The sequence below is a fragment of the Marmota marmota genome, unplaced genomic scaffold (assembly GCF_001458135.2).
Source record: "Marmota marmota marmota unplaced genomic scaffold, marMar, whole genome shotgun sequence".
Classification (NCBI taxonomy): domain Eukaryota; kingdom Metazoa; phylum Chordata; class Mammalia; order Rodentia; family Sciuridae; genus Marmota; species Marmota marmota.
The window spans coordinates 400,599-418,026 of NW_026000101.1; the positions used below are offsets into that span (position 1 = coordinate 400,599).

The window sequence follows — 17,428 nt, forward strand, 5'->3', positions numbered from 1 at the left end:
CCCCGCCCCGGAGGCCCCGCCCTGGAGACCACGCCCCTAGAGGCCCCGCCCCGAGGCCCCGCCCCCTCCCCTCGCTGGCAGCTGGCAGCAGCGCGCTCCGTGGTCCTCGACGACACAGGCCTTGAGGCAAGTGTATATGCCCATGGACTGCATGGTGCCGGCTTCCACGATGTAGTCCAAAGGCACATACCCTCACGCCAGGGAAGGCGGGCGCTGCGGAGCCCGCCCCGCGCCCCAGGACGCCGCCACCTGCTGGAGGAAGCCTGGCCTGGTTAGGTGCTGGGCCCGCCCACACCCAGGGCGCCCCAGGGTGCTCCTGCAGCGCTCCTCCTAGGCCTCCAAGGTCTCGAAGGGAGGCTCACGTCCACCCCAGCCACCTGAGTGACAGCAGGACCATCAGCTGCTCCCTGTGGACTGGCTGTCATCTCCCTCCCTGGACAGACAGGAGGAGACTTAGCTCTGAGGAAATAGCACCTCAGCCAGTCCGTGGTGGAGCAGGGAGTCCCCCGAGCAAACCCTGGTCAGCTCCTAGTCACTAGGTGCAGCTGACTCCAGACCCCAACCCTGGCATCAGGGTGCTGGCTGGTCCTGATTCCCAGCCTCGGGGGCCTCTTTGCCCTCCACAGGACCGCCCTTCCCATCCTCAGGACTGCACGGCTGAAGCAAAGCCTGCCTCGAACGCCCTCTACCTTGGACAGCATCTGGTGCCCTCGCCAGAAGCAGTCTCCTCTCACCCCAGCCCCCCATTTGAGCCCCAGGTAGCAGCATCTACCATGGAGTTCCAGGCATCTATGTTCTCTATCCTCACCAGCCTGGGAACTCCCTGGGCAGGGTTCTAGTGCCCGGTTGGTATCACTGTCTGTACCCTCTAGGTGTTTCTGGAATGACTTAATGATAACTATTAAAAACCCTGACATTCACTGAGCACAAACTATGCACCAGGCCCAGCTCTCAATGCTTTGCATGCATTAAAGCATTGACTGCATCCTCACTACACTCTTAGAAAGTAGGTATTAGTCCGCACACAGGAGAGGTGAGAGTATTCAGGCCCAGAGAGGTGAAGTGACTCCCCAGGGTCACACAGCTGGAATGTGGTAAAAGTGGCATCTGAATTCAAGTCATGTGATTCCCAGGTTCCTAAATACTCTGCTACACACCCTTCTATTGAAAGTCCCCAATCACCTCTCCTGCTCTGGACAGCCGCTAGGTCACTGAGTCTCCTTCTCAGCATGTAGCAGGATCACTGTTCATAATCAAGAGTGACATTTACCTACCCTTCCAAGAAGGGCTCATTTCCCAGATTTACAGGTGGGAAAAGGAGCTCAGAGAGGCCCAGTGACTGGCCAGCACCCTGCAGCTGGTGAATGGCAGAGGGTCTCAAGCCCTGACGCCTGTGCCGCTTTGACTGCTTCATAAACATGAGGCCGCAGGGGTTGGAAGGCAGCTTGAGGGGCCGGCCCCCATGGGCACCTCAGGCCCTGGGAGCTGGAGGAGGCAGGAGAGGGGGCCACACTGGCCCTCTCCACACATGTGGCCTCAAGATGTTGCCATTGTAGCAAACATCAGGCAGCCCCAGATGTCATCAGTGTGTCCTCTCCTCGGATGGCAGATGGACACTGGGGGCTGAGAAGACCTTTCCCTCTGGGCTTAGAAGGCCCCGCTGAGGCCGCAGCTCACAAAGGCAGCTAGAGGAAGGCAGGGAGATCCAGCGCCCCCGCAGGCACCTCCTCAGGCCCCCTGCATGCCATAGCAAAGTCCTGGGGAGCCCGCCTACCTGCCCGCTTGCCCACTCCTGCCCTGGGGTCGCTCTAGGGCAGAGACCACGGCCATGTTGACCTCTCCCTCCTGCCAGGGTATATGTGGCTTTGGCTCCCGAGCGAAGGCTGTGTGACCCCCTTCTCAGTGCCCCTTAGGAGCCCCCGTGCTCCACCTTGGGGATGCAGCGTGGGCCCCGGGGCCCACCAGGACCCCACTTTCCTTGTAGGAGAGGAGATGCAACCAGATCGTCTCCTGGACTTCCAACTCCACTGACCCCCCCTTCATTCACCCAGAGCCTTCTCTCCCTCCCCACAGCCCACAGGAGAGCCCCTCCTGGCATCTCCATGCCAAGCCACAGCAGGCCTTGGCATGGCTCCCAGGGCAACGACGGGCAAGCCTCAGCGATGGCTACTAAGTTTGCTTCTTTGGAGCTTAAAAGAAGGGGTGATGTGGCAGCTCCAGGGCTTCCAGGCCAGGGCAGCTCCCCCACTGGACACCTCAGGCCTCCACAAAGGGAGGTCCCCAGCCCTTGGCTGGGAAGGAGGGAGGCACTGAGGATCCTGCTGGCAGGCACTTCACAGGGCACTCCCTTGGGCTCCCTGGTCACTTGAAAGGAACAGGTGGACACGTCGAGCAAATGCCCACTGGACCTGGCACGTGGCGGAGTCCCAGCAGAGCCTTGGCTGCCTGGACTGCCAGACTGTGGGACCGAGTGGTTCCTTTGGTTCAGGGGTGCCCAGCCCTCCTGCTGCCCCATCCTCCAGGGAGTACCCAGGTGGGAGGGCCTCAGCCCCAGCCTCCAGCCCCCAGCCCCCACTTACAGCCTGACCTCCCATCAAGCCCACTGGAGAACAGGGGACGCCACACAGGCCCACCCGTGTGGCACCAGCCAATGCCACTTACCCGGCTGCCTTTGGGGCCAGGATCTCCTACAGGCCCAGGTAACCCCTGAAACACAGAAGACAGAAAGACGAGGATGTGTGGGGACGCCCTGCCGCACCGACGTCCCAGGGCGATCCTGTCTCTGGAGCCTCAGCTGCCCCCCCCCCCCCCGCAGAAGGCCCTCTCTCCTCCCTCAGTGGGGAAACTGGTGGGAGGAGCCTCTGGAGACCCCCACCTGCACCGGCCTCCTCTTCCTGAGCATCCCATCCCTGCTGCCTACAAAGAGGGGCTGCCATGGTCCACTCCTGGACAGCCCTTTCCTTCGGCCCCACCCGGAGGAGACAGCTCCTTGGCCCTTAGCCCACAGCCTCCCTGTGCCTGGGGCACCCATGGCCATCGCCACACGGCCACAGAGCTTCCAGAAGCCATATACTGCACCTGCCTGCCAGGGTAACCTTTGGCCCCTGGGCTGCCCTCAGGTCCCGGCGGTCCCTGCAAAGGAACAGAGAGAAATGGACGGTATAGACAGGCCGCTGCTGGTGGTGGGAGACGGGGCTGGGACAGGAGAGGGACAGGAATGGGAGAGGAGCCAGGAGGAAATCTGCTGGGCCCCCCGCCCACCCTTCTGCAAAACCAGTCAGACCAGCTCTTCTGCAGCCGCGGGGTAAGAAAACACCCGAGGCCTGGCCCCCGCTGGCAGGGCTGCTATTGACTTGGGCCAGGGAGCCCAGATTCCTGCAAACCCCTGGCAGCGTGGATAATGTCCCCTAACATGGCTGGAACAGGCGGCTATTCATGGGTCTAACCAAAGTGGAGTGGCTCGTGCCAGCCCCAGGCCACACGGGCTCCTTCAATCAAGGGGTGGGTGGGATGAGGTGGGGGCCCAGCAGGACGGGAGGTGCCGGCCTGGCCTGGGGCAGGTGGGGAGAGAAGCAGCGCTAGGCGGGCCGAGGCCTCACCTGTTCTCCGGGGTGCCCGGCCGGTCCAGGATAGCCCTTGTAGCCCTGTGGGGGGAGAAATCGCATCAGGTGGCGGGGACACAGCAGGCTGCAGATGGCCGGGCCATGCCTGTCGCGCAGCGCTGCCCCAGCTGCACCCCAGAGACCACCTCCGAGTTCCTGCAGGTGCTACTGTGTGAAGGTTCGCCCACCCCGAGGGCTTCCTCTGCTCGGTGGCTCCTCAGCCAGCGGAACCAGGGGGATTCTGACCCGGGATGGAGCGACAGTGATGCCCCTGGATTCCAGCCCTGCCTTGGAGATCCAGAGAGAGGGAGAGGCGGGCAGCAGCCGGGGCAGAAGGATGGTCAGGGGATGGCTGGATGGCCACGAGGCGGGGACCCCCGCTCTGTCAGGACCTGCCCGCCTCCTAAGCCCCATCAGAAGAGCCACACACACGGGCACGCGGGCTCTTTGGGATGGCACCTCCCTCTGCCCGCCCCGTGCCTGTTCCAGGGAGGAAGGGGACACCCACGGGCCCTGAGGGAGAAGGGTTCTGGAGACACTCTAGGGCCAATCCTGACCCTCTGTCCCCATGGCCCTACCACCATGATGTCCAGACCAGGGGTCCAGGAGCAGAGAATCAAGAGTGCCTCCTCAGGTGGCACCAGCAGGCCAGCAGGGCCCATGTCATGAGCATTCGTTGCCTCCCAGGGAAACCCCGGCTGGCACCTCCTGCCCGCTTAGTGATGTCCGTGAAGACAAGACCGGGCAGGGGGCTTTCCTTTCAGACAGCGCGGCCACACTACCCTGTTAGATGCCCTCACACAGGGAGCCCTGGGCTTGGTGCAGACACTGTCAATTACTGTGCATCTTTAGGGGGGTTGCTGCCCTTCCCTGGACCTCCAGGGGGTGTGAGTTTGTGGTTTAGAACTCAGGAGCTGGAAAGCGTCCCAGAGTCTAAACCACACACACACACACACACACACACACACACACACACACGGGACCCCACAAGACCACAGCCCGACGTGCCTGCGGGGCCCTCTGTGCGTTTTCTGGGGACTAGATGGGCAGCGTGTGACCTCATTCAGCCGCCACAGTGGGGTCGGGCAGTTACCATCTCTTTTTCCAAGAAGGGGAAACTGGGTGGCGGGCACTGAGGCCACCTGCCCCTGAGTCCCACTGCTCCTCATGGCAGATCTGGCGACACCTGAGGCCACACTGACAGCCTTGCAGAAGCCCCGGAGGCCTGGCTCTCTCCCTGTACACAAGAACAAGCACCTCCGCGCCCCCAGGGAGCAAAGGTGGAGTTGAAGGCAGGCCTTGCACACCCACTCACAGGGCCAGGCTCTCAGCAGGGGTGGCATCTCCCACCCAGGGGCCTGCATTCTTTCCCCAGGAGGCAAACTGGGGTGCAGACCACCACCGGTGACTAGATCAGACCTCTTGTTTCAGGTTGATCCAGATTCCAGTACTGCTCTGCCCACTGACTAGCTGTGTGACCTGCAGCCAATGCCTCCACCTCTCTGAACCTCTTTTTCCTCGATTACAAAATAGAAGGACTAGGGTTAGTGCATGAATTACATGTTATTGTGTAAAGCACTTAACACCACATCTGACATTGAATTCCATCGAGGGCCCTGGAACAGTTGGCTGCTGTTTCAACCAGGGTCTTCATTTCTCTCTCTTGATGATACTGGGGATGGAAGCAGGCGAACCACATCCCCAGCCCTTTTATTTTTTTGAGACAGGGTCTTGATAAGTTGCCAGGCTGGCCTCCAACTTCTGATCCTCCTGCCTCAGACTCCCAAGTAGCTGGGATCTCAGGCGAGCGCCCGGCACCTGGCCTCCTCATCTTTCATTTATTCATGTAAAACCCACTGCTGAGCTCCAGGAAGAAAGAGACAGGAAACATCCTTCGCCTGAATGGAGTTTACATTCTGATTAAGGAACTATAAAAACAAAATGAGTATAAAAGGTAATGCTGGGCAGGGGGCGGGGGGGGCAGGCCTTGTGTAAGAGGCAGACAGATCCAGTTCTGCAAGATGGAAAGTCCTGCAGCTCTGTGGCCACCATGGGAAAGCACTTACCGCTATCAAAGGGTGTCCTAGGCGTGACGAAGGTGGCCAGTTGTGTGCCAGGCTTTTTTTTTTTTTTTTCAACCACACACAAAAAAAGCTAAATTTGAAAAATGAGAAATGATGTCCGGTAGTAACCAGAGCCATGAGAAAGAAAAAGCAAAGTCATGGGACAAATAATGGCAGGGTTGGGCAGGGGTGGTGACGTGGGCGGTGGTCAGGGAAGGACGCCCTGAGGAGACCACTGAGGTGAGAGAGGTGGGCCCAGGGCTGGCTCCCGGGAAAAGCATCCAGGCAGAGGGAACAGCATGGGCAAGGTCCCTGTGGCAAGAATGCTCTCGTGGTTCACGGTAGCTTGAAGGCCCTCCGACTGGAGCAGAATGAGCGAGGTGGTCGGAGAAGAAGCAGGACATCAGACACGAGCGTGATAGGATGGCAAGCCCCAGGAGGGCCTTCTCCCAGTGAAGCAGTGAACCGAGCCTGGCGCCCTTGGCTGTGTGATTCAGCATAGGCAGTCACCCTCTCTGAATCTCATTCTACCATCCTCTGCCTGCTTGGAGAGTAGCTGCAAAGAGCTTGTGGGCTAATGGGGGCCAGGACCCCAAGAGAACCAGAAAAGGGTCCTCCAAGAGCCCCTAGCCGTCACCAGCTTTGGGGGCTTCTTTCATATCCATAAAGAAACCTGCTGAAAACCAGTTCTTTGGTACCTCCCTCCCCCAAAGGAAGCAATAAAAGTGTCTCCAGGGAAATCTCAGGACATTTAAAGTAACCTCTTTGCTCAGGATGCAACTACAGGACAGGGACAGCCCCAAGCCTGGCTCAGCAGGAAAGCCTGAAATACACCAGCTCAACTCCTCTAGGATGTAGGAATTCCTGGGTAAGGAAAGTGAGGCTCAGAGAGATACAGAGACTGTCTTGCAGCCACACAGCTTTCCAGGATCATAACTCCGACCCTGTATCCTTAACCACCTCATCTCTGAGGCCTGAGGCCGGCCTGGAAGAGCCACAGGGGCCACCAAAAGGCAAGGTCCTCCTGAAGTCAAACCTTCCTGGGGCAGAGGTCAGTCCCAGAACCCTGGAGCGTCTGGGTGGGCAGGGACCTAAGCCATCCTGTGACAACCTCCTTCCTCACTGGACAGACTGCGAAATGCAGGCTCGGAGTGGGGAGGGGATTGCCCCAGGTGACCTAGGAAGCTATGACCCATCCTAGACGGTTCCCCAGGACCCTGGACACCTGGGCTGGGTTTTGTCCAGAAGACGGCCATTCCTAGGTCTGTCCCCATCAGCGGGCCCCAAAAGGCCGGGAAGCTCCTCTTCTCCTGGCTGGCAGGACAGGGACAGAGCACAGTCCCGGGGGCAGGGGGAGGTGCCGAGGCGCCCGCTCTCTGCTCGCTCCTCCAGTGTTTACGGGGCTGGGCCAACAAACAGCTTCAAATGACAGGGCCCAGGAGCGGCAGAGATCTAAGCCATTATCTTCTCCAAGGCCCCAGCAATTTTGTGGTAGGCACTGACCGCAAGGTGGACCATGGGCAGTGATTTTGCAGTTTGTGATGGGTGCCCGGCGGGTACGAGGGGGCAGGGAATGCTTCAGGGGAGCTCCGGGGACCACAGCATCTGAAGGGGCCGCTGGCCGCCGGGCAGGCGGGTTCCCGCAGGACCTGTGTTTATAATGGAGCTCGGGCTATATTTTGATTTGAGAGCCAAATTAATCATTGCTTACAATGCACGAGGAGAAAGCAGACATCACCTCACCGTCGCCCCAGACAGTTTTCCCGTCCGGCGGGGATGCTATTTGGGCTCTGGGAAGGAAGGCAGGGGGGTCCTGTCCTTGCCTGGGGGTCCAGGCGCCAACGCCTTCTGAGACCTGAGGTTCCCCAGCTCCACCTCAGGCCGGGCAAGGCCCCAGCTGCCCTTGTAGTAAGATTGACCTCGACCCCTGCCCAGAACCGTGGGAGAGTTCCCACCAAGATGGCTAAGCACCCTGGAGCCCACCCCAGCCCCTCCAGCCGACAGCAGGACAGAGGGTCCAAGAGCAAGAAGCACCCTCCAGGTGGCAGAGGGACTTACAGTGAGATGCTGCTCCAGACCCTGCACCTGTTCAAGTGCTGCTGACTCCGAAGTTACAGGATTCTGAAGCCCATGGCTGGTTTGACACCAACCTCTGTTTGGTGGCACTTGAGGCAGGACAGGGCAGAAAGCGCCATTTCTGTACGTCTCATTTATTGGTCCAGTTAACACTCATTTACCAGACGTTTGCTGAGCCCCAACCATGACCACGACCCTGGGGTAGGTCAGAAATATACTGAACGAAGCAAATTCACTCTTGCCTTCCAGAAAGGGGGGGTGGGCATTAGACACAGAATAAATGGGGCGAAGGAGAAGCAGCCAGGCCAGGAGATGCAACTGCCCCCAGCCAGGGGAGACAGCACTGCGCACTGCAGCTGGAAGGAGCAGCAGGGTTGGGTGGGAGAGACGGTGGGGGAGGGGGGAGAGCCGCTCAGCAGGCGGGAAGCCCAGAAGAGGTGCCCTGCAAGGGCTCCATGGAACTGGGAGTGCCACTCAGCAGTACTGACAGGTCTGCAGAAAGCAGGGTCCCCTCAGGCAGCCTCGGCCACATTCCCCCCAAAACATTCCCGGGGAGCCCCTTTGCTCAACCCCCCTCATTGTATCTCAGCTTTGCATGGACAGTGGCCAACTTAGGAGGGCTGGTGAGCTCCAGGGGCACCATGGGGAGCCAGGCTGGAAAGACAGCAAGGACATTTCAACCTGAAGACCCATTAGCCACGTGTCACTGGTCCCATCTACCTGGGGCCATGGGTTAAGAAAGAGTCTGAGGTTGGGTCAGAGCCCGTCAAGGAGGACCACTTGGTGAGCTCGGGCGCGGGCACGGGGAGGGAGGGAGCAGGAACACGGGCCTGCACTGTGCTCAGCCCAACCAGGACACAAAGGTGCACAGGGGTGTTCTTGCCCCAGTTGAGAAATGTGCTGAGGACACCAGAGAGTTGTCAGCAGGCAGAGTCCCAAAGAGGTTCATGCAGTCTGGAGGGTCAGAGGGGCCGTTCCTACAGTCTGGGGGTGCTGAGGAGCTGCTCTTGGGGAAGCTGGCACTGGACAGAAGTCAGGGACAGATAGGGAAGAGAGGGTTGGAGACAGGCATGCCAGGGGCAGCAGGCAGAGCAGGGCCGGGAGGCAGGAAGGTCCAGGACCCGGGACGAGGGGCGGTGGTGGGAAGCGAGGGTCCTGCCCAGTAGGGCTTCTTAGCCTTGCCATCTCCGGCTGCATGTGCCCTCCTGGGTACCAGCTGTCTAAGGAGTTTCTCTTGCTTTTACTTATTAGAAGCTAGTAGCACCCCCACCCCTTCCAGGAAGCACTGAGCTGAGCCTGGTGCCCTAGGCTGTGTGACTTGGCACGGGCAGTCACCCTCTCTGAATCGCATCCTACCATCCTTCTGCCCCTACCTCCACTAACTGTTCCTGGGGGGCAGAATCACCACCAGTCAAGATCCACTGGTCTCCAGGAAAGAGGGCAACAGGGTTAGATCAGAGACCCCTGGGAGGTGGAAACGGGGTTCCCAGAGCCCTCTGGCTGGGGCTAACTGGAAAGATGACCAAGGGTACCAGACGGGCAATCGTCAGCCTCCGTCCTTCATCACAGACACGGATGAACTGCCCACCCGTGTCAGCCAAGTGCCGGGCTCTGGGGACATAACATCTCATCTAACCCTCCCATCCCACAGGACGACTGAGGCTCAGCGAGGGAGGCCACAGAGGGACAGAGCCGGGATTCCACCCCAGCCCAGCTGGACCCCATCTTGATGGAGGAACCATTTCCATCAAACTTGTGCTGCGAGAAAGGGCCTGGGGGTCAGAGCAGACCTGGGTTCAATTCCCTCCTGGTGCCCAGTGACCCTGGGGAAGGCATTTCCCGGAGCCTGGTGGCCTCAACCCAGGCTGCGCGTGAGACTCGCCCGAGGGTTCTGAGAGTGGCCCAGGCCTGGCTGCCGCCCACAGACCACAATCCAGGCCTAAGGTGCCCAGGGTGGGGAGCTGCCCCTGTACAGGGCACCCCCCCCCCGGGGCCCTGGGACGGCCTCGCTCGTCACCAGTCTCTGCTCAGAGCCTAGAACACAGGGACATATTTACCGACTGATGGGAAGAATGAGCGAGCGGGTGAGTGAAGGAGACCTTTCTGGACCTCAGTCTTCTCAGCTGAAAATGGGCAGAATCCTGCCTAACCCTGGGGCTGTGGTGGAGGAACACTGAGAGGCCCTTCACCCTCTCTGCAGCCCCCAAGGCCACCCACTTACCAAGGGACCCCCGACCCACGCTGCCTCCTCCTGCCACTTCCTCCACGGCCCTTCCCGTCTCCTGGGGCACCTTGTATTTTCGCTCTTTTCCCTTTTTTGATGCGAGCTCCCGGAGGCAGGGGGTTAGGTCTGTTCGTTTGGCTCAGTGCCCCGTTAGGAGTCAGTACGTTCTCATCAAATGAATAAATAAACGAGCGAATGGGTTATGGTGTCAGCTTGGAGTGACACCAAAATTCAATGCCCTCCACTGCAAAACAGTGCAGCCACTCTGGAAAGCAGGATGGAGAGTCCTTAGAAAACGTGGAATGGAACCACCATTTGACCCAGCTGTCCCACTCCTCAGTCTACACCCAAAGGACTTAACATCAACATAATATAGGGACACAGCCACGTCAACCTTTATAGCAGCTCAATTCACAGTAGCTCATCTGTGGAACCAACCTAGATGCCCTTCAATAGATAAATGGATAAAGAAAACATGGCATATATACACAATGAAATATCACTCAGCATTAAAAAAGAATAAAATTATGGCATTTGCAGGTAAATGGAGGGAGTTGGAGAATATCATGCTGAGTGAAGTTAGCCAGTCCCAAAAAACCGAGGGTCAAATGTTCTCTCTGATATGTGGATGCTGATCCTTAATGGGGGTGGGCAAGGGAAGAAGGGAGGAACTTTGGATTGGCTAATGGGAGGGGGGAGGCGAGGGGGCATAGGGGCAGGAAAGATGGTGGAATGAGACCGACATCATTACCCCAGGTCCACGTATGACTGCACAAATGGTGCGACTCTGCATCGTGTACAACCAGAGAAATGAAAAGCCGTGCTCCATTTGTGCACAATGAAAAGAAATGCATTCTGCTGTCGTGGATAACTAATTAGAAAAAATGAAAATGTTTAAAAAAACCTCAGTGCTCTGGAGATCATGGGATGCTGACCTCACCCTCCCTCATGTCCCCTGCTCCCCAGGGCTCCCACAGAGATGACAAGAAAAGCCGGGGTAGGGCAGAGTGGCCACAGCGGTCACTGGACGCGTGTGGGGAAGAGACTGCTGCGGCCCTCCTGCTGGACTCCGCCACTGGTCAGGCTCTGCTTGTTCCCTCTGTGGGTGGGTGACACCAGCCTGTCACAGGACCAAACTCCTGTGTGTTTGCCTGGGCCAGGGCCAGAGGGGAACTCAGAGACAGTGGCTTTGCCAAGTGGTTTGCAGCCACACGAGGCTCTCCCTCACCTTACAAGGGGTGCCTCTCCCTGCTCAGGAGTGGGGTCCTCTGGGCTGGGGCTCATGGCCTCTGCGGACACGTGCTGAGAGCAGGGAGCCCCGGGTCCCCTGGAGGAGCTGGCCCGAGTCTGTTCTTCCCATCTCCGGCCACCTTGGCCAGACGTCCACCCCATGCAGAGCGAGCCCACCGCAGGCTGCTTTATGAGCCGGGATGGGAAGGAGCCTTTTCCACTCACACCTCATCCATCAGAAAGTGCCGGAGCCAGAGGGAAGCGAGTGGGGAGCAAGAGCACCCCAGTGTTCCCTGAGCCAGGAAAGGCAACGCCTCCCAGCATGCAGACTGCCACGGCCCTCTGTCCAGTGCTGGCCTGAGATGTGAAGCACGGCCTGCTGTGGCCGTGGAAAGTGGAGGGGAAGGGGAGGGGGCTGCAATCCCCCAAGACCTCTTGTGCCATGGGGAGCCTCACAGCAAGGACAGGTTGGGGCTAGAGTCGCAACAGCTGCCCAGATGAGGACCAGAAGGCCCAGGGATAGGGTAGCTGCAGCCAAAGCCGGGAGCCAGGGCAAAAGCTCAAGATATGGCCAAGGCCCCTGTGTCTTCTCGTCAACTCGTCAATAATGGGGGGTTTTCCTGCCCAAGGTCACCCAGCCAGGAACTGGCCCAGGGAGAGGAGACCACAGAGCCCACCCCCAAGCTCTCTGCTCCTGGCCTTGCTCCTAGGACCCAGATCCCCAGGCCCTGGGGGCTCAAGAGGGAAACCACTGTCCCTGCCTCTATTTCTGGTAAAACAAGGGACGCACGGGCCCAGGCCACTTGGCCAGTGGACAGAAGAGCCGGAGCCCACACATGTCCCCAGCTCCCTCAAGCATCCTCCAGGGTGGCCTTCCTGGGAGTGGCCAAACCCCAAGGAGGAAGCACAGAAAACCAGGGACAGTTCTTGTCACACCTCATTGACCATGGTGGAATGACCCAGCCCACACAAGGGCCTCCTCCTCCCAACGACAAGACCCTCAGAAATCTCGCTCATTTCCCCCACAGTGTGCCCTGTGCCCCAGGGAGCCGGGCGGGATCCAGGGAGAGCAGGAGACCCACAGCGCGCTGCCTGCAGCCCCAGCTCACCAGCAAGCCCAGTGCCAAGGCGTACCTTTCGTCCCAGAGGTCCTGGATTGCCGGAGAATCCAGGCAAGCCCATGTCGCCCTGCAAGACACAGACAAGGGGGTGAGGTGGGGTGGGAGTGCGACACTCTGCACTTGAGTGTGACCTCCAAGGCTGGTTGTCTCCAGCTGTGGAGGTTCCTGGGGGCCTCAGAGGAGACCCAGGGCCACCGAGCAGGGTGAGCGCAGAAGAACAGAGTTCCCAGCTCCCCCTCGACTCATCAGCTCCACGAATCCTTATAAGAACTGGGCCTCGACAGAAAATACCCTCTGGGGAGTGGGTTCGACCCTAGAACCTGGTTGAAAACCACACCCTGCATCAGTGAGCTCCCAATCCTGCTCCAGAGACGTCTACCCGGGGTGGGGCGTGATGGCTGCCAAGCAGGGGGCATTTCTACTACCACCGTGAGACCTGAGAGCGGCCACACAGGGGCAGGAGAGAAGCCCAGGCCCCTGGGTACCGATCCCATTCCACCATTTACCAGCTGCATGGTCCCAGGGAGCCCCATGTACAGCCTCTGTTTTCTCATCTGCAATCTGGGCCCACCTGTCCGGGCTTAGAAGATTGTAAGGAGGACAGATGGGAGTATATGTGGACACCATCCTGGACCCCAGGTCACCCAGAAGAAGAGGCCTTGGCAGTGAGGACGTGCAGCGCTGAGCTGTATCAGTCCCGAGCTGAAGCACAGCGGGGGCCCTGGATGTCAGGTGGCTCTTGGACCCCGTCTGCAGGGAAGCAGGGCAGGCCCGAGCGGAATGAGGCTCGGAGGGCCTCAGCCAGAGCTCGGGGCTCCCTCTCCCCACCCATCCTGTGCTCTCTACCTGCAGAACCCCTGGAAGATGGCGTCCTCTGCTCACAGCGCTGCTCCCCTGAAAGTAAACTTGGCAGCGTGGGAGTTCCGGGGGCTTAGCCAGGCCCCTCCACCCCCAGAAACCACAGGCCCGACCGCTCGTGTGAACAGCCTCAGGGGCTTGGAATGTGTGCTAGCAGCTTCCTGGGCCTGGGCTGCCAGGAAAGTTCTAGATGCCAGGATCACCTGGCAGGTCCTGCAGAGAGCCCCACACGTGTGTCCCGGGCAGTCTTTTCTGTTTTTCAGGGTGAGCCCTAGCAGCAGGCACGGGAGTGGCTATGGGCCCAGGATTGGGAAAAACTGGGCTTCAAGGGGACTCCAAACCACACCCATGTTCCTAGACCCTGCCAACCCCCTGGCCTTCATCAAGAATGGTCTCTGCCAGGACAGTCCCCACTGGGGACAGCGATTTCACTACGGTCCACCCCTCTTCCCTTAGCACTGGGGTCCCTGGGACCTACCTTTGCCCCATCGAGGGCCTTTCCTGGTGAGAGCCCTGGGTCCCCTTTCTGTCCCTGAAACAGAAACAATTCTACTTTGGCCACCAAGTCATTTGGAGAGAATGTCTCCCAAAGACTCTTCGATGGCTTCAACGGGTCCCCATCCATCTCCCCACTCACACCCCAAAGGGCCTCCTGCATTCCACTACTCCCCTGCCCCCGCGCCCTCATCACTCCCACTGGCTGCACGTGCAAAGTCCCAACTCCTCCTCCCGGCCTCCGGATTTTTCATAACCTGGTCCAATCTTTGCTCTCCTAATACCACCAGGCCCACAGGGAGGGTCCCTGGTCTATTCCCAGGACACAGTCTCCAGCTCCGTCCTGCCAGCTGCCAGGCCCAGGCTGTCACCCTCATAGGAAACCAGTCCCATCGACAGTCATGTTCCTCAGCACACGCTGCAGTGTGCCCTCCCCACCACAGAGCTTGGGGCCACATACAGGTGACCGGTCTGTCGTGCATGTGGCTGGGACAGTTTGCTGCCCAGCCCCTGAGGCTCCCGGGGCTTCTGAGAGTCGTGGCCAAGAGGCACGTAGGTTCTTCTCAATTTCCCAGCCACTGAGTTACATCTGCACAGGTGGCTCCCTAGGTGGGCACCTCGGCCTGACAAAGCAGGCAACTGAAGAGTCACCACCCTGGGACACATCTGAGGAGGAAGAGCCACCTGAAGCCCGGGGATGAGGCAGGACTGAGACTCAACCCTGCACCTGGGACCCCAGACCTGTGCTCTGGGAGGTCCTGGACCCCATGAGTTGGAGTAGGCCATGAGCTGGGGGGAAACGGACAAGCAGTGGGTCCCCGTCAGAGGCAGGCACTCTGTGCCTGGTGTGCAGTCCTCCGAAGGACCCTGGCCCCAGGGAGGCTGGGGCCCAGGGCGAGGGCCCAAGTTCAGCTGCGTCACTCAAGATGCCCCCAAAAGCGCTCCTGCCTGCAGCTCCTCGTTGGTCAAGCCTGATTAAATGACTCAGGAAGCTGCCCTTGGAAAGTCGACCCACCCTATGCCACTTCTAGGAGCTCCCAATCCCTGTCCCCTTACCCCTCATCCCCTAATTCCAAGTTTCTCTTTGCCTCGGCTGGTCCCAGAGTCCCAAGTCCTGGGACGAAGGCCTGGACCTGCCATGGACTCACGGTGGAACCCTGGGTAAAGCTCCTCACCTCTCTCAGCCTCAGTTTCCTCGTCTTTTGGATGGGGGCTAGGCGCCTCCCACACACACCCATACACTTCCCGGGTCCCTAGGAAGACACCCGGGTGGCAAGGGCCACCACCCAGGGGAAGGCAGCTGGGCCAACTCTACTTAATTCCCATTGGATTCTTTACTTCGTCAGAACTCAGACCTTCCAAATCCAGACTGTGTCACTCTCCCAGGAAATTGTCACTTTCTGAACTGCAAAGAGCCTCCCAGAGCGACGGGAACAGCCTTCCGCTGCTCACCGACTGTGTGCAGACAGTGCTAGGCATGCAGTCTGCATCCACCGCCTGTTCGGGGGGTCTGGAGAAGCGAGTCAGCCACGGCTGAGCCGGCAGGTCGGAGGGACGGCCAGAGACAGGGCTGGATATTTCTCCACACACCGCCCTGCCCTCCACAGCTCCAGCCCTCAATCGCTCCGGGCTGACGGCCAGCCTGCTGGCTAGGCCCCAGAACTCGGTCTACCTGGGCCCACCAGGTCGACTCTGCAGAACCCGTCAGAATCTACCTGCCTTGCAGCCGCTCACAAAGGCCCCCTCAGTAGCTCAGGAGCCCGGCCACATGCCTTTTATGTCCACCCTGCGAGGCCAGGCCCAGGGCTCGCAGGATTCCCATGGCCAAAAAAGGACTGCAGCTTCCCTCACCCTGCCCGGCCCACCTCAGCCTGCAGCTGGGAGGGAAGCTGGGCTAGACAGTTCACAGGGGGCTCTTCATGTATCCTACTCTGTCATTTTACCAAGAGGGGACACTGAGACCCAAAGAGATGACAGACTTGCTCCCTGGCCCTGGGTCCTTGGTTCTTCAGGGTTTCCCCCTGCGTTCTCTGCAGCTGGTACAGAACTTGAGGTGTGATCCCAGCCCAGGCATCAACGAGAACAGATATTTACGGAACATCGACTGCAGGCCAAGCCTGGGGGTTTACCCAGGGACTGCCGTGACACAGAACAAACAAGCTCGTGCCCATGGAGACTCTCCAGGGAGAAAGCAGACAGACCAGTAATGACAGGAGCACTGGCATTTGTTGAGCTGTCTTCTAAGCCCTGCCGTGTATTAACTCATTCAGTTCTCGCAGCTCAGAGGCAGGAACTGTCACTACCCCCCTAGTACAGAAGGGGAAACTAAGGCAGAGCAAGGCCCATCATTTGTCTGAGGCCAGACGATGAACATGTGGGCTCTTGATGCAGGAGGGTAGTTCCAGAGCCCAGCTCTTTACACTTCAGCACGTTGTGGTGAAAAGCCACAACCATCCATCGGGCAGACAGGAGGCTGGGACAGCTGGCCCCTGGTGTGGTGAGTTCCTGCAGGGACTCACAGCTCAGCTGAGGCTGGAGAAGACAAAGAAGAGCCAGCCAGGCTCAGGGATGCTCAGGGATGCTCAAGGTACCTCCGGTCAGGGGAAGGATGGCTTCTAGGACAGAGAAAACTACACGCCTTCCCAGCCAGCCTCCTACAAATGCCTCAGTGATTGATTGAAGCATATATAAAGTCTAATGAGTCATTTACACCTTGGTGAGGATGACAATCTGGTCACCAGATGCATCTCTGCAGCCAGCAAGTCCATGAGACCTCTACCAAGTCACTTTCCCTCTCTGCATGGGGAATGGTGGACTTCTTCACAGAGTTTATGGGACCAGAAGGCCATGGGAACTGTGCCAAGCTCCTTTCCTGCAAGTATAGTGGGGAGATGAAAGAATAGAAGTCTCCAGGTGGCCGTGGCCCAGAGAGGGGCCGAGACAAAGGAGGAATAAATAACAAAAGATTGGAAATTCTGGGATTAAAGCCTCCTGTATAAGTCATCTATGATCTCAAGTACCTGGCACAGGACCTGGCTCAGAAGAAGCACCCTAAAATTGCTCATGAACAAGCAAATGAGCAAATGGGAGTCTCAGGAGATGGCAGTAGGGATGGGATTGAGTCAAATCTGATCCAATCCTAGAACTTCCTCTGTAGAGTCCCACTATTTCTACTAGTATTTCATGAGTTTAGGAATTCTGGCCAATGCAATAAGGCATGAAAAACAAATAAGATGGGCTGGGGCTGGGGCTCAGCAGTAGCACACTTTCCTGGCATGTGTGAGGCACTGGGTTTGATTCTCAGCACAGCAAATAAATAAATAAATAAATAAATAAATAAATAAATGTCTATCAACGACTTAAAAAAATTTAAAAAGGAAAGAAAATAAAAAATTAAGATCTACCATTCTTTAAGGGGAAGGAGAAAAAAGGTATGTCCTTTACAAACTACATTAAGTGCCTGTCCAGAATATTCAGGAGGCCTGACTGAAATGCCAGTAGAACTTATAAGATAATTCAGTGAAGGGGATGGTCATAGATTAAACACAAAAAGTACAAACACAAAAATCAGGATTTATCTTCAATAGCTGAGAACCAGCTAGAAAATATAATGGGGAAGAATAGTCCAATAATAACAGCAGAAGAAACATAAAGTTTCTAAGTATAAACTTAAAAAGAAATGTGCAGAGATTATGCAATAAAAACCATAAAAGTTTACTAAGAGATGTTTAACAAAGTGAACCAAGTGGAAGGACAAGC

General features: G+C 58.0%; 1 protein-coding gene across 5 annotated transcripts in view; it reads right to left on the reverse strand.

The window, feature by feature from the left end:
* Col27a1 (collagen type XXVII alpha 1 chain) overlaps window positions 1–17,428 on the reverse strand; it is a 126,587-nt gene that overhangs the window by 77,833 nt on the left and 31,326 nt on the right. For 4 of the 5 annotated variants that reach the window (XR_007340633.1, XM_048783133.1, XM_048783132.1 and 1 more), the window contains 5 exons: window positions 13,653–13,706; window positions 12,330–12,383; window positions 3,600–3,644; window positions 3,079–3,132; window positions 2,662–2,706 (listed from right to left, as the gene is read on the reverse strand). Coding sequence is in view for 4 of the 5 variants with exons in the window: in XM_048783133.1 (XP_048639090.1) it covers window positions 2,662–2,706; window positions 3,079–3,132; window positions 3,600–3,644; window positions 12,330–12,383; window positions 13,653–13,706 (252 nt within the window). In the remaining variant the exon portion in view is untranslated. The remainder of the gene's footprint in view (window positions 1–2,661; window positions 2,707–3,078; window positions 3,133–3,599; window positions 3,645–12,329; window positions 12,384–13,652; window positions 13,707–17,428) is intronic. The other variant, XM_048783134.1, reaches the window with a different exon arrangement.